Source organism: Nesoenas mayeri, assembly GCF_963082525.1.
Source record: "Nesoenas mayeri genome assembly, chromosome: 14".
NCBI lineage: Eukaryota > Metazoa > Chordata > Aves > Columbiformes > Columbidae > Nesoenas > Nesoenas mayeri.
Window position 1 is genome coordinate 10,471,737 of NC_137556.1, and position 16,933 is coordinate 10,488,669.

Consider the following 16,933-nt stretch of genomic DNA (forward strand, 5'->3'; position numbering starts at 1 on the left):
TCAGGAATCATAGACTCATATAGAATCATCAAATACCAGGTTGGAAGGGACCACAAGGATCATCTGGTCCAACCTTTCTTGGCAAAAGGCCAGTCTGGCCCAGCACCCTGTCCAGTGTCCAGTGTTGGGGAATTCAGCACTTCCCTGGGGAGATTATTCCAATGGCTGATTGTTCTTATCAGGAGAAATTTCTCTCTTGTATTTGATTAGAATCTCCCCAGGAGTAACTTGTACCCATTGGCCTCTCGGCTTTTCCATGGGACTCCTTACAAAAAGGAACTCTCCTTCATTGTAACCACCCTTCAAATACTGGCACATGGGGATGAAGTCTCCCCTCAACCTTCTTTTCTAGGTAATTCTAATTTAACGAACTGACTAAATGAGGAGCTTCCACCAGAGCAGGGGATCCGAGTACCCAGGTGCTGCAGGTGCCCTGGGTGTCTGCGGGGCTGGAACCGGCACATCCCGGGGATGCTGTGCCCTGGGGCCGCTGGGTTCCCGGTGCCGGGCCCGGACCTGCTGCGGCTCGTTGTCCCGGTGCCGCTCGGGGGAACGCGGGACCCGCTGTGGGCACCGGCCCCCTGAGGCGGCCAGGCACGGCACGGCACGGCCCGGCCCGCCCCTCCCGGCCCCGCCCGCCGTCACGCAGCCGCCGCCGCAGAGCCCGGGGAGGCGCCGGGCAGGGGCAGCCGCCGCCGGAGGAGGCCGAGGCGGGAGCAGGTAGTGCTGGGGCGGGCGCTAGGGGGTCTCGGGCATCGTCCCCTCCGAGCCGCGGCGTGGGGGAGCTGCGACAGCCGGTGGCGGGTGACGGGTGGGAGCGGGGGCAATCTGCGGCCACCCGGAGGGTGTTTGCCATCCGCGGCCTGGCAGAACGGGAATAACTGTTTTCGAACATCATAACGGGCATTATGAAACGAGGGCCTGTTGGCGAGGCGCGGGTGGCGGTGGCCGCGGCGGCTGGCCGGGCGGTTACGTGCGGTAAGGCGGGTGGCGCTGCCCGGCGCATCGCGCGGGGACCCCGGGGAGGCCGGAGCCGCCCGGGCGCGGGCCCCGTGACCGGGATTTAAAGGTCGCTCGGGCGCGGGGGCGCGGGCAGGTTCTCCGCGAACGCTCCCGCAAGCGCGGAGCGTTTGTCGCGTTGCCGGGGAGCGAAGGTCGCGGGTGGCCGCACCTGCTCGGGTTGGTGAGGACATCCCGGCCACCTCGCTCATCCGCACCGCTGGGAGCTTCTGCAGGTGGGCACATTCATCCTGACTTGCACCCAGACCCCACCCCAAGCAGCCAGACTGATTTTTGTTTCATTTTGCTTATTGTCAAAATGTAGTGCTTTACTTGCGGGGGGGGAGAAATAATGTCGGTTTTAAAAATCCTGGAGGACTCGGTTTTGCCCTCCCGACCCAGCCGCAGCGGTGCCATTGCCTCCGTTCTGCCTCCTCACAGCCCTTCCTGGGAACAGCTCTTGCTGGAGGGTGAAAGACTCATTCAGTCTTTGAGCATTTGTAGGGAAAGAAAAAAAAAGTAGCAAATGTTTCTGAAAGCAAAGCCGAGCTGACTCATCTATACTGACTGACGCAGGGTTGTGTCTCTGGGGAATATTTATAGTGATGCCAGCTGAAACAGATCCCATCTCGTTTCTTAGACGGGATCAAAAGCGTGTTGCAGTCTGTTTTGGTCAGTGAAGTGGATGGTTGACTAATCACCTGTCTCGTGGAATTTCAGCTATGAAATTTTGGCATAGTTCCTTCAAAAAAGGGTTTTTGCACATCCCAGAGTAATCCCTCCCCCCAGGACTCTCCATTAGAGGTTTACGCTTATCCACAGTCTGCACTTCCCTGCCCACGTCTCAGGTGGCGTGGGGCCTGTGATGCTGAGTGGGACATCACTGTCGGTTGCCATGGCAGCAGGCGTGATGTCCCCAGCCCCGGGCGCAGTCAGGAGCACAGCGTGGGCACTCTTGGCTTTGACATCTGCTGCAGGTAGAGCAAAACCCATCCACCGGCTCCCCAGCCTGCACTCCGGTTGGTGAATGCTCCTTTTTTTGCACGAGCGGAGCAAGGTGGTGAATTGTGCTGGAAAACAAAAATGCCATTTTAGTTATTTGTCCCCATTGATCTGGCGTTGGGTGTTCAGTAGTGGGATCAGGAGTGAGGGACGTGTCCCTTTTGAGCCCTGCACCTCTGCAGATATTTGAAAGGAATAGACAGTTAACCTGAATGTTTAATTAATGTACAGGCTATGTGGGTCTTTCTTCTTCCCTTGCAGTTTTACTAAGTACAGTAGCTACAGCAGGCTGCAGTATCCCCCAACTTTGTTTAATTGATACTTATATGTGATAGTTTAATGAGGGGTTTCTGTACAGTGTTGTCATTCTTAATTTATACCAGTGCAATTAAGAGGAGGGTCTTTCTTTAATTCCATAAATATTAGTATAGATGAAATCATAATATTTATATATGCTTTTAAGGTGTTTGTCTCCTCTGTGCTTCAGCATTTCTTGGGCTACAGAGATGGTGCATAAACCAGTATTTAAATCTGCTCCATCATGTCTGTGGTTCAAAAGCAAAGCTGCGGTAGGAACGCATGAAAGAACCTGTGGACTCAAAATGCTAAATTTTGAGTCATAATGGTGCATGGATTATATGATAGCGCAGTACCAAGTTGGGGCAAAAAGTGTTGTTAAGTATTGTGTCCCATGATGCAGAGTATTTACAAATCATGTACTTATACTGGCTTCTCAAAAGACTTGTGAATGTGCCAAACTTGATGTTTGACTGCAGTGGGACTACTCACATATTTACGAGTAGGTGGGATTTTAAACCTCTGCAGGATTAGGCTTTGAACCTTGTTGACCATAAACCCCAAACTGTGGAGCGAGGACCAGCTGGCTCAGCTGGCAGCCTGGGATGTGGAGGGGGCACAGGGACACCAGTGCCATGCGGAGAGAGCTGGGCCCTGTCCTGCCTTTGTGGTCTATTTATTGGTATCACATGTTGGTTGGGAGGTGACACTGCACAGGCTGTGGGCCCAGAAAGGTGCTTAAAGTTGTCTCATACCAAAGAATAGTATTTCCTTTAATTAAAGAGATAAATGAGAAATAATTTTTATTTTATTTTATTTTTAAGTCTTGAGGCAAAAGACCCTTGTGTGCTTTTTCCCCATGTGGACAAACTGTACCTGCTCTCATAACCTGATGCTGGCTGTGCCTCCCAGCTCACACGCCGGTGGGATGTGTCAGCTCTGCAGTTACTGTCTTTTCAGGGGTACTGCTTGTGGCGAAGGGGAGCTGAAATGCTAGAACTATTGTTACCATCAAGAAATTACATACAAATTCAAATTTATTAGGAAAAAAATGTGGCTAGAGTAAGGTTAAATCCAACCTTTTTATTTTCTTAGCATTGAATCTGACAGACTTCTATTGTCTTCATGGGAATTTTGTTCTTATAATGGATTTCATTCTTATCTTAAATTTTTAGATTGCTCCTTCCCCTCATGTAGTATCATAAAATTGATAAGTCTGTGCAGGGAAACTTTAACTTGGGCACATAAGAGAGTTACCAAGCAGAGAAGAGTTTTCCTTTGGTTGCAGCCAGTCTTTACGTTTGCCAAGAGCACCCTGGGGATTTGCTGCCTGTTGGGCTGATTTTGATTTAATTCCCCAGAACTGCATCTTAGAATGAAAACTTTGCCATCTGTGACACTGGCAAATACTCAGATTTGGCCTGCTGGAAGTGCTTTGTCTTTAATGAAATCTTCACCAGGGCTGCTCCTGGGTCCTATAGCCCCACAGGCAGCTTTTCTCCTGGTGACAGATACAAATCAGGCGTTTGTGGTGCTCACAGCAGCACTTTCAGCTTACTCCCCAGTGCAGGTTTTCTTCAGTCATGACTTACAGTACAGCATTTCCTACTCAAGAAAAGAAAAGTATTTTCCTACTTAGAACACGTTCGATATATGCTGCTTGGCCTGCTGAGGTACACACTGAGCTATTTGCACAGTTGGACAAGGATAAAAGCCATGAATTTGTTTCAGCCCTAACCTAATCTGAGTTAATGTGCTGGGATCCCGCTGGTGAAAAGCAAGGGCACTCGGCCACGGCCATTTCTTGATCCTTTAAGAGTTTGAATCCTTGTTAAGCATGCTTGTCTTACAACCCGCACTCACACAGGATGTAATCAGTTTTGTTTTCCATCTGTTAAACAAGAGGCTTCTGATTAGCCAGTGCAAACAGAAATAATTATTTTTGTTGTTGCAGATAACAGCAAAGTTCACCACCACCTTCCCAGCTCGTAGTGTTTCCCATACTAGACAATTTTAAATACCTTGCTCTGTGTGCATTACATGATTTGCCTTACAAGCAGCAGGGATTTGGCTTTCAATATTGTCCCTTAATTATAGTAATTGCCTAAGGGGAGATCTCAGTGTCTCGAACTGTCCTGTAGCCCCAGCCCAGGCTGCAGCGGAGGAGCCGCCTGTCACAGCGCACCCCTCCAACGAGCCCGGCCACATCCAGGGGACATGCACAAATGTTGGTGGGAGCAAAACTTGGCTCCAAATCCAACCCAAAAGCATACAGCATTCAATTTTCAATAAAATATTTTGATTTTATGAAGTGACTCAAAGGAACTGTTGATAAAGTACACCTGGTAGATTCCAAAGTGCATCTGGCTGCATTATCTTTCAGAGCTAATTTGGTTTTCAGATGCAGGGATTTGTAACATTTGTAATTTTCAATGATTCTAAACACACACATACACACACAGCCCTCTGAGTCCTCCCATCCCTCTCCCGAGTCCTGCCTTAGCTCTGGCTTTAGGGTATGATCTCCTAGATGGTCACTGGCCGCTGCTTACAGGGACTTTAGTAAGGAGCAGAATTACTTAAAAAAAATTTGTTGATACTTGGTTTCAGTGTGATGTGTGTGGTGTTTTTTCTTTTTTTAATTTAACTGTTTAGCTGCATACATATTTGGGGTTGCAACTTATTACTGAACTATACCTGGAAAGAGATCACAAGACTTCTTGGTGCATCCGGGTCACCTCCACAACTGAAGCTACATCATAGTGTGGTGGCCTTGTATCCTACTTTATTCTTGTTCTGAGAAGACTAATTGCTTTTATTTAGCCACCAGATCTGTTTTGTTCCCTCTAGGACAGGGATTCTTCATTTATGCCATAGAAATATCCTGCTTTAACAGGCAGCAACTTGTTGGATGGAGTGCTTGAGGCGCTGAGCGACTGCTGAGACTCCCTCTGTGACAGTCATGGGGTGGTTTGCTCACCCAGAGACCTGCACCTGGGTCTACAGCCAGAGGGGATGATTTGGAGCATCTCTCCTGTTCAGAGCCAGCTGTTTTGTTTGTGGTTTAAAGGAATCGTTTTCTGCTAACACTGAATAGTCTGGAGTAAGGATTGGCAGGCAATTTTTTAAGCATTTGCATGCTTAAGTAATAAGCTGGTGATTACTTTTGCATAACCAACAAGTTTGGGAGTATGGAATTTTAGTGCAACATCTGGTATTGAGAGGACCAGCTTTGTTAGTATGATTTCTCTCTTTTGCTTCTTAAAAATTATGAAATCTTGTCTATAAAGACAGAAGATGTACATCATTTCAGATTGAATTTGCTTCCCTAGAACAAATTAGTGTATTTGGGTGGGAAAGTAGATTTGTTGGTTTGTGCCTCACAGGATCCTACTTTCTTCTCATATACAATGAGACAATTTTCTCAGTGGCAGAGAAAATGGAACACATTGAATTTCTTGCAGGAAGCTACTGAACTAAGAATGGTCAGGGTCTGCCAGGAGATGGGAAAGTGAGGGCACACGTGGCAATGTGGGCATCCCTACTGAAGAAAACGTGATGGAGAGAGCTGCCCGGGCTTTGCAGAGAGCTGTAGTCTGCATTTGACGGCTGGAGCAGGGTTGTGGCCACACCTCCTGACTGCCCAGCATCCCACTGTAGACTGGATTGAAGGGCCAAGGCCAACTCTGAGGCTCAACAAGGCCAAGTGCTGGGTCCTGCACTTGGGTCACAACAACCCCATATATCAGCACCAGTGTGGCCAGCGGGACTGGGGCAGTGATCGTCCCCTTGAATTGGACACTGGTGAGGCGACACCTCAAATCCTGGGGTCAGTTTTGGGCCCGTCACAACAAGAAAGACCTTGAGGTGCTGGAGCGAGTTGAGAGAAGGGAACGGAGCTGGGGAAGGGGCTGGAACACAAGTGTGATGGGAGCGGCTGAGGGACCTGGGGGTTCAGCCTGGAGAACAGGAGCTGAGGGGAGACCTTCTGATCTCTGAAGCTTGGAGCTGGGGGTGTCGGGCTCTGCTCCCAGGTAGCAAGTGACAGGAGAAGAGGAAATGGCCTCAAGTTGCACCAAAGGAGGTTGAGGTTGGTCTTGGGAACAATTTCTTCCTGGAAAGGGTTGTCAGGCATTGGAACAGGCTGCCCAGGGCAGTGGTGGAGTCACCATCTCTGGAGGCATTTAATAGATGTGGACATGAGGTTCTTAGGGACATGGTTTAGTGACAGTGTTGGGTTAACAGTTGGACTCGATGATCTTAAAGGTCTTTTACAATCCAAACGATTCTATGATTCTATCCCTTCAGTCTTAATATTTCTCAGCAAGCTCTTTTTTTTCCTCAGTTCGTGAACCAAACAACACTTAAAGGTCAATGTCTAAGGAGACATCTTAACCCATTAGCAGCAGTACCAAAGTAAAAGAAAACTGAAGGTGAAGAATGATCATTTATTGATTTTGCTAACATATGTGATATCCATTTGCTGCTGTGAATTAGGGGGAGAGAAATGCTCCTGATGCTCGATGCCTCTCCTGCCTACATTTCCTAAGTCGATGACTTGGGGACCTAATGCTTTGCATGAGAATACATAGATCTGCTGCAAGAAACAGGAGAAATGTTTCTGAGAAATTGTTTTACAAAAATAAGTTGTTCATTCATGCAGTTATACTGATAACATATGTATCTCTCTCTGTCTATATATATATGTGTGTATATATTTGGTGTGCAACCTGTTATTCAGCCGTACAGCCTCAGTGACAAATGCATGGTGATTGCTTCTGCTGGCTAATGAGCAAAATCAGATCAAATTGGCTGAAATGGAATTAGGTTTCTTGTTGTATAAATTAATTAAACAAGTTTCTGAACACTGTAATTTCCTTTTTTTTTTTTTCCTGTTCCCTTCCAGAAAATGGCTGTTCCACCTACTTATGCTGATCTGGGCAAACCTGCCAGAGACGTTTTCAACAAGGGATTTGGTAAATAAAGCCAAAATAAATTTAGTCTTTCACTGTGTACCTGATTCCCGAAACTGCTAGGATTTGATTATTTCTCTTTGATAAATATTCCAATAATTTCCATTAGAATCCAGAGACTTTTCTGTTGTAGCTTCACCTTGCCCTTGCTGTCTGGAGAGAGAGGCTAACTTCTTTTGACAAAATTCTTCCTGTTCCTTGTGTGTTTTATTTTGACGATTTCCTTATATCATGAATAGTATCATTGATGTCAGTAAGTTGCTTATGAATAAAGTGCTGCTCAGTATGAACAAAGATCTTATTACCTAATTTGGTCCCAATTATACTGCTGAGGTCAGTAGCATTAATCAGTCAAGTGCTATCTGAAGTGAGTATGAGCTGTGTAATCTGCTTCATAAAACATATGGTTTGATAAGTGTACCCTTGGTTTATTTTTTTAATAGTTCACAGGATTTTTAGAAGGGAATTTTAAGAAATAAATTGGAAACGTTTTTCAAATTAACATGTATGTAATTCATACTTTTTCCTTATCTTGTAGGTTTTGGTTTAGTAAAACTTGATTTGAAAACAAAATCTGAAAATGGACTGGTGAGTTTGGAAAGACATTGAAATCTAAAACATCGCAATGTTCTTGTGTTTACTGTGTATTTCTTTCTAAAAGTCGAATCCCTTACTCCCTCCTTAACATTTTATAACCTTCCAAGCTACTTTGCATTTTTAATTTTTGTGTAATACATGAGACTGTGCACAAATTAGAGTGGAAGACACAATGAAGGGCTCCTTCGCAACTGTGATAATTACTTACTATAAAAAATCATGTTGCTACTTGAGGCCATCGCCTTGGCCTGTGCTCAGAGGACGAGTCAGTGCCTTCCTCTTGCTTTACTGGTTTGAGTGAGCAGAAATACGCTGGTTTCAAGTTCTGAGAGGTTGTGCTCCCTCGTTGGTTTCTTCCTGGAAAGGTTTTGGTTTAGCCCTGTTCTCGCATGGGGCACAAACTCTCTCGGGGTCTCTTAATGAGCATTTTAGAATAATGTTTTGTCGATAATCAGTTTTAGAAGTGAGCTCGCACACAGTTGTGTCCTGTGGTCAGAATTTCAGACAGTATCGTTTCTAAATGTGCTGTAGGCTCTTTTTCTTACCAGTCTCTAAACAAGTGTAGCTACAATGTAACTGTATATTGGAGCTAATATTTAGAATATCTCTATGAAGCATTTGCAGGCTTGTATGCCGATTCACTGATACAGCTTGTGCAAACCAGCACCTAATTCTGTGTTATTTTGGTAAGAGTTATCCACGTTCCTGTCCCACAGCCATTCCCTTAGCAGGCAATGCTTTTTCTCCCAGACACTGACGTTTCTTGTGGGGCAAGTGTGTGTTGATATTAGTGACTAGCAAAGGTGTTCTTAAATCTGCTGAGAATGTAGCAATATTGAATAATATCACAAATTACAATGACTAATATGTTCTACAAGTATTTGCCTACCTGCAAATATATATATTTTTGTAAATAGATATATATTGTGTATATACATAATATTTATTTTTTCCTTTTAGGAATTTACAAGCTCAGGTTCAGCAAACTCAGAAACGAGCAAAGTTAATGGTAGTTTGGAAACAAAATACAAATGGGTGGAATATGGATTGATCTTCACAGAAAAGTGGAACACCGACAACACACTAGGCACTGACATTACTCTTGAAGATAAGGTAGTTTTTGGCTCAAAAAATGCAATTTACAAATTAATTTATTACAATCTCTAATTATGAATCCAACCAGTGAATTTATTTTCTCTTCAGCCTGCACGTGGCCTGAAGCTGACCTTTGACTCCTCCTTCTCTCCTAACACCGGGTAAGAAGTGAGCAAGCTCAAGTGACAAAAAAAGGGCATTTTTAATTTTAGTTTTCCAGAATACTGTCTTGCTTCTTTACTCCTTCTGTCCTAAGATATCGCAACAGTAATAATCAGCCTATGCATGATGAAATCATGTACATCTGATTTAAATCTTAGTATCAGCAATCCCTTTTTAATCCTAAGATACAGCAAACAAACTTTTAAATACAGTAACTTGACAATTACGGTCAGAATTAGGGTGAGAAGAAAAGGTTTTGTTTGTACCCCTGTTGCTTATTTCTGGCCATGTCAGAGGATGAGCTACTGTCTGAATAAAAGCGCTAAACAAGTCAGCTGTAATGCAAAGCTTAACAAGCTCCGGGAGCCAGTTGGCCACGGCTCTAATAGGTCGACACAGTAATTGGGCTCTTCTCCCGAGCTGAATTTATCATCTGAATTCCCGCTGGCCGCAGCGTGCCTTGGTGGATGAGTATTTCTGACACAGCGATTGGATGCCACGTTTTATGTGGGCCAGAGGAATTAAGCAGCAGCTGTAGGTCTAGATGTTGGTTTATTTTTTTTCCCTGATTATCTTTTTGCAGGCAATGCTGCCAGTGAGTCACAATATTCTGCATGTTAGCTTCCCAGAGCAGCATGCTGCTGTCACCTGCTTCCAGTCCATTCCCAATTCTACATCAACTAGATATTTTTTATATTTATTAACCAGAATAATCTCTAGTGTCTGTTGGTAATTATTTCTTAGCTGGTAGTGTTGTCCCAAAAAGGTGGCATTGTGCCCTGGCATGCAGGTATCAATCAACTCACAGGGTTGAGGTATTTGCTTTACTCACAGTTCTGCACAGAAAGGGGTGCTAGGCAATCTATTGTGAAGCTGGCACACCGGGAAACAATTGTATAATACATTTGTACATTTTCATTTTATGACCACTCCCAATATTTACACGTTTCCACCTACTTAAGTCTATTGATTCAAACTTTTCTCAGCTCGGTTTAAAGGTAGAGTAAATGTAAAATCATCTACGCGTGCTGAGTGAGTGTAGGGGTCTTCTCCTGGAGGCGGGTAGCCTTCGATGTTTTTGCATTAAAATAAGTGTATAATTAGGGTGGCTCACCAAAATTTCACAGTATACCACTAGTCCTTGCCAAATTTCATGGTTTGTTACTGTGTGCATATTCTTCAAGTTTTATCTCTGGATTTGTCCTTCAGTTTCCTCTCATAAGTAACCAATTCCTTGTTTCTTTGACTCATATCTTGTTTTATGGTCTGCTTTGTCCTTCTGTAAAATTCCATTAAACTTAACAGAGACATCAGTAGGTTCCTTAAAAAAGTAAAAAAGAAAAAAACTGTACAGGAATGACAAATTACAGTTCTACAGCTATTTCTTAGGCACTTCACAGACACTATAGTATCTGAGTTATAACAGTCTCATTGTGGCACTGTTATAATCGGAATAAATTGAGTGAAATTCAATCCTGGTATGACCTGGTTTAGGTTTAGGGATGCATCGTGTTTGAATATAAGACACCTTCTCCCGCTTCCTTCCTACTTACTGACTGTGAAGAGTCTTTCAACAGGGCAAGTCATATGTAGGAGTGCCCCGTGTTAGCTTGGCTCTGTCCCTATTGACTTTGGTGGGACAGGTACTGCTGACTTCTACAGAAGTTGCAGACAAGCTAAAGCTAGTGCTTTTGGCACTCTTGCTTTTTATTTCTGGTTTTGCAAAACACAAGAAGTTCCTGAGTCTGAAACAACAAAAAAAGAGAGCAATCTCTATGTGAGTCTGATACAACATTGAAATAGTTCTTGGAGACCATTTTTGCTAGCTGAAGTGGAAGGTTGATTTGAAATTTCAAATTAGCCTGACTTTTCCAGAAAGATCTCAGTAAAAGATTTGGTCAAACACAGAAGACTCTTGTAAGGTAAAAAGAGAAGAAATAAATCTTAAATAAGAGTAGCTGAATATATTAGATGCAACTCTCTTGTCTTGTGAGGATCTGAACCCTTGATATAAACAGACCTGAGAATAAATGGGAGAACACTGACCTGGCCAGTAGTATAACAAGAAAAAAGTGAGGCAGGAGAGTTTATTTCTGTGTTACCCTGGCAGCCTTTCTCATGGCTGTAACCATTTAACTTCATAAAGCATCCTAAGGAGAGAAGGGGGTGTCAGAGCCACTGAAGCAGCCTCCTTCCTTAGCAGCAGAGACTTTCCCTTAGGATGCTGGAGGCAAAGTCATTTCTTGATGTCTGTCACAGTAAATTAAATTACCCAGTTCACTAGGTTTTTCTAAAAGTTATTTGTTTGGGACAGGCCAACTACTATTGACTTTGCATGGCAAACTTGTAAACTGCTACAGGTTCCATGTCTCTACCAAACTTCCAAACCCATCAGATTAGTTGATGAGGATTTGTTTTTGTCACCTCCAATCTGGCTTATTGTGCCGCTGCTCTTCAGAGCACAGCCCAGAAGTGCTCACTGGGGTGTCACACCACATTTTATTACTTGATTGCAAGTAATTCACTGTGGCTGAATGAGTTTTTTTCAAATGCAAAAGGTAAGAAGGTGACATACCATGTGGCTGTCCAGATCCGTATACTTTGTCTTCAATGACTATTACACTGAGCTAAAGTAACTGATTTTATTAAATTGCTGCCTATGAGCGTATCCGTTCAAAGATATGAGATTATTTCTTTTCTCTTTAGGAAAAAGAGCGCTAAAGTTAAGACAGGATACAAAAGGGAACACATCAACGTTGGCTGCGACATGGATTTTGATATTGCTGGTCCTACAATACACGGAGCCCTGGTGGTTGGCTATGACGGGTGGCTGGCAGGTTACCAAATGAATTTTGAGACAGCGAAGTCAAGAATAACCCAGAGCAACTTTGCTGTTGGCTATAAGACTGATGACTTCCAGCTTCATACCAATGTGTAAGTATTGGCAGATGGGCATTAAAAAGGAATTTGAAAGGATTTTACTGCTTATTAGAACAATGAAAAGGATGGAGTTTCAGCAGTGGTGAAAGAGGAAATGGTGGATTTGAAATGACTTCTTCATTTCAGATGGTGAATTGCATTTTTTTTTAGCTGCATTAACTTTTCTTTCAGTTATATGAGGGAATGCATGATGAAAGGAGCTGGAACTCACTGAGCACCCAAGCATCCAGTATCTATCCTTCTGACAGATAATGATTATTAGAGTCTATTAGTGGCATAATGAAACAAGGGGGTTATAAAAATATTCTTCATGAAATAACAGTAATGCCTTCCTTTTGCACATATCAAAATCTAACAAAATGGTGGTTTGATCTGTAGATGAAAGAGTTAATCAGAGGATGAACAAGAACAGACAAAAGGGAATGAATGGAAGAGATACGGAGTGGGTTTGTTTTAGTACTGGAAGAGATACGGTGTAAGAGTTTCTTTTAGTATTGTAGCTCCTAATAATCTATTTACACAAGCATTTGTCCTTCCTGAATGCATGGGCAGTGGGAAACCAGGACCAAATTCCATGAAAACCTTTATTCCTCTGTCTCCTGTTCCTGTTAAAAAAGCCACTTATGCCTTTGGAGAAGACAGATTTTTAAGATTAGGCAACCCTTAATCCATTCCCTTGGATAACTGGATATTTCACATGTAGCTGAGCCATTGCAGGCTGTTCGCGTTTAGGGACTGAACAACTGCTCTGCTTTCCTGGAGCTCTTTCTTCAAAGACTTTCTGTTCTGTTTCATGCTGTTTTGCAGAGATCTGTTTTAGGAAGCTCACATGGCTCAAAGAACAATTGAAACTTCACAGCCCAGACAGTATGTTTGAAGGATTGCCAAAGCACAAAAATGCAGGCAGAAGAAATTCATCAAAACAATATGCGGGGTCCCCCTCCACTCAGTGTTAGGAGTTGTTCCTTCAAGCACAATAACTTTCAACTTTGTTATACTGCAGTAGTTCAAAACATTGTATTATTGGCTTTTGCTATAAAATGCTGTAATTATTATTACCCTTAATTAAAGCAACTGCAGAAAATAACTTTGTAACAGCAGCAGGTGCTCAGATTGGACTGTACTGTTTCTTGGATTCCCAAGGGTCTGTTTCTGAGGTTGCTGTTATTGTATGTGGGTGATAAATCTTCAGGAGGACACAGAGTTTGTTTTTTTAATATTCATACTCTACCAATTGACAGGCAAAATCATAAATATGTGATATGGATAGTAATCTTATTTATTGATATTAATAGATTACTTAGGTATTTGATGTGTTTCAGCTTTGAAACGTGTCTGAGTTTTTATATAACCCCAGAAGTAGTTGTGTGTGGTACTCCATCACTCGCCTGCTTGGCCTTTGTATCCAGGCAGCGCAGCGTTTCATAGGGACGCTGTGGCAGAGCTGATAATGTAACTAGGTGGGGCTTGAGGCATCGTCTTTTTTTCCTGGCTGTTTCACAGACCAGCTGGGGACTTCAGGAAGTTACTTCCCTTAATGGGGCCTTAATATATTAATTTTCAAGGGATGATAATGTTTTTTTAATCTGCATCTGAAAAGTGCTATTATGACTGTTAGAATTAAAGAGGCTTGCCTTTTTCATATATATATTTTTTTTTAATAATAAACAGTAACTAAAGGGAGGTAGAGCTGGATAATTTCTAGTTTTAAATATGGCTTTACTAATTTTTTAAGCCTAGCTCAGACCCCCCCCAATGTTGCAGGTCAAGACAGAGCTGTGTTGGAATCTTGCACAAAATCTGCCTTTAGAACCAGCTCTCCTCAGTCCTTTTTAATCCCTCCTTTTCTTGAAAGCCAAGAACATTCAGTTATATGTGAGCTTCAGTCTTATCTGAAGTATGTGTTGTAGTGTTTTCTGGAAGAATTGCTCTACAGATTTCAAAGGCTGCTACTATTGCTTGAACTTGGAAGCTGTCATTAGTCTGTTTTTGATAGTCTGTCATGGCTTTTTTTTCAGTTTCACAAATTGTTTGTTGAAATACAGTAACCATCAATGGATTTAAGCATTTAAAAAATGACTTCATAACCCATCTGGCCTAATGTCTCTGTCTTAGTTGTTACAGGGATATTAAATGGGTATAAGTGAATGTTCTACAAATACAGATCTTTCTGTCAAAAAAAAAAGATGATTGTTTTGGGGTGCAGTTTAATACCAGACTAATGCATTCCTTCCAGGAACGATGGTACAGAATTTGGCGGCTCCATTTACCAGAAGGTGAATGATAAACTGGAAACCGCTGTGAATCTTGCTTGGACAGCTGGGAATAGCAACACCCGCTTTGGAATAGCGGCCAAGTACCAGATTGACCAAGATGCCTCTTTTTCTGTGAGTGTGGACGGTGATGTGCATTTGAAAATAGGCTCTCGTAATGGAAGCGTGCAGCAACCTTTACATCAACAAAGCCGGGTTTTGATGGTTTTGTGATGTAGAGTTGGCACATGTATGTGTTTGTCCTGGTTTTGGCAGCACGAGAGCACAACTATTGGGTTTTTCCTAAAAGTGACACAGAATGTTTTATCATATTACTATTTTGAGAATTTTTCATGTCAGTGTTGAAAATATTAAAAAATATGTAATAAAAACATTGTTTTCTATAGTGACTGTAGATTTACTGAGATTTTGAGTTTAAGTTATGGCAAAATTCACTCTAGATTTTTTTTTTTTGTGATTGAAAACATAAAATCCTTTACCTGCTTAAAAGGTGCCACTTAATTTTCAAGCAGGAAGGACTTGGAAGAAAGATACTAAATTATTTACATATGGGTTTTTTTTCCCTTTAAGGCTAAAGTGAACAACTCCAGTCTGATCGGATTAGGATACACTCAGACTTTAAAGCCAGGTAAGTTTATGCAGAAGAAATTCAGAATCAATAAATGCTATTTTAGCCTGGAAATATCAAAGAGGTTTTTTTTGGTGAGAAAATGTGAACCATTTTGTAATTCTGCTGTTCCACTTGCTAAGTCAGTGACGAACTTTTCCAGGGACTGCTCTGTTGATTTTGGATGTCTGTTGGAAGCAGAATTATTAGATACCACTATCCACTGACCAGTCAGATGCTCTTATATATTGATGCAAAATATACCTACAATTAGTTGTTTCACAGATAAGTAAATGTGATTTTAGTACTTTCAGAGTCTTCCTATTACTGAGTTTATTTTTGCTTGAAAATGTGAGTTTCTCAAGGTCCCCTGGTTCAGGAAGAGGACGATGTTCCTGCTATAGTCTCATAAATCTGCTGCCAGAATACCAAGATGATTGACATGAGATATTACAGTAGACAGGGCTTGGGCCTTTTCATACCTGGATTTTAAAGTGGTTTAGAAAGGTGGATATGTGTCAGGGTCCCAATTTTTCATAATACTGGACTCTAAAATTAGATTAATCAATAGACCAGCAGCAGTGAGCTAAGAGGTTTAATTACTTGGAGTGATAAAAAGCTGAATCTATCACCATGGTTTATTATAACTTCCATAATTCGGAAAGATTTCATGTCTGCAAAGTGCTTTAAAATTCCCAGTCCTTAAAAGGTTCGCTGCCAAATTACGTTAACCTACCTACCCAAGAAATCAAAGCAGCAGCACAGACACTGCACTTCCTGACCATAAAGCTCATTCCAAGTTTTAACAGTTGTCTTTTCCCTCATTTTCTCTGTTTCACAGGTATCAAAATGACTTTGTCAGCTTTGCTGGATGGCAAGAATGTCAATGCAGGTGCTCACAAACTTGGTCTCGGATTGGAATTTCAAGGATAAGGAGTGATTCTACAATCGCTAATTTGAAAATACAGCATAGCTACCTTCAGAATATAGTGTACCTTTCAGTGTTTTATGTCTGGGATGCGAGTATTGCTAAGTATCAGTCCTGCTAGTCCGGGTTCAAGACAGCTAAGCTTTAAAAATGATGTTGTTGTTAAAGAAGTGGAGACAAAAGCATAAAAAAAATCCTATTTCCAGCTTTTTTTTTTTTTTTTTTAACGTTACTACCCATCACATCTGTCAGCTGCCACATGATAGGAAATAGGAAGGTATTGATTACCTTCACTAATGTATTGACCGCACAAGGAATATCATAATGTGGTATAAAAACTGAGCCATTAAGAATTGCAGACCACTATATTGTACTGCTAATTCCGTAAGCAAAATGTTCTGCCACTTGAGGTTTCAATTCATGGAATGTGCAAACTTGTCTGAAAAGGGATTATTATTATTCTTTTTAATTTTAGATAGGCATTTCATGATAGTTTGTCTTTTTTGGTTACCTTACACCTACAGCTGTCTCCAGAATGCTTTAGGTTGTCTACCTTGTATCAGTTGGTTGCGGAGGAGGTTTGTCGTGACTCAGCCAATACTACCTGTCCTGTGTTGTGGTTCCTTTCCCTTGCACTGACTGGAAAGCTGTAAGATGGGGCCATAATCAGGGAAGAGTCTTTCTAACTGCCATCACATAGTTGCATCACTAAAGTGAAAATGGACTTTTGTTTTATTACCACTTTTTTTTAGCAACTAAATGGGTACATTTTTAGAGAGTCTTCCATTTTGTGTGGAACTAGACCCTAAAATGCTGTACTTGACACTACTAAAAATGGATACAAAACCCGATCCCAACTTGAATAAAATATTGAAACATCACCTTTTACTTTGCCTTTATTGTGAAAACAATTTCATATTAATTCTCAGCTCTAGAAGCAGACTGTCAACATCTTAGTGTGTATTTTGTACCACACAAGCAACAAATACTTGGTAGATTTAAGTTCCAGACATGGCCATGTTCTTAGTGGTCGCTAAGCTCTGGCAACTGTGCATATGAA

General features: G+C 42.2%; 1 protein-coding gene across 2 annotated transcripts; it reads left to right on the forward strand.

Moving 5' to 3' along the window:
* The first annotated feature begins 628 nt into the window (after positions 1 to 628).
* VDAC1 (voltage dependent anion channel 1) lies at positions 629 to 16,754 on the forward strand. Of its 2 annotated transcripts, none has more exons than XM_080353221.1 (9): positions 629 to 720; positions 7,205 to 7,274; positions 7,810 to 7,859; positions 8,829 to 8,981; positions 9,072 to 9,124; positions 11,832 to 12,059; positions 14,302 to 14,452; positions 14,909 to 14,966; positions 15,787 to 16,754. In XM_080353221.1, the coding sequence occupies exons 2-9, from the start codon at positions 7,208 to 7,210 to the stop codon at positions 15,876 to 15,878; spliced, it is 852 nt and encodes a 283-aa protein (XP_080209347.1). In that variant the 5' UTR covers positions 629 to 720; positions 7,205 to 7,207; the 3' UTR covers positions 15,879 to 16,754. The 2 variants fall into 2 exon arrangements, with proteins under 2 accessions (XP_080209347.1, XP_080209348.1); XM_080353222.1 differs by lacking the exon at positions 629 to 720 and adding an exon at positions 6,699 to 6,731.
* The last annotated feature ends 179 nt before the right edge of the window (positions 16,755 to 16,933 follow it).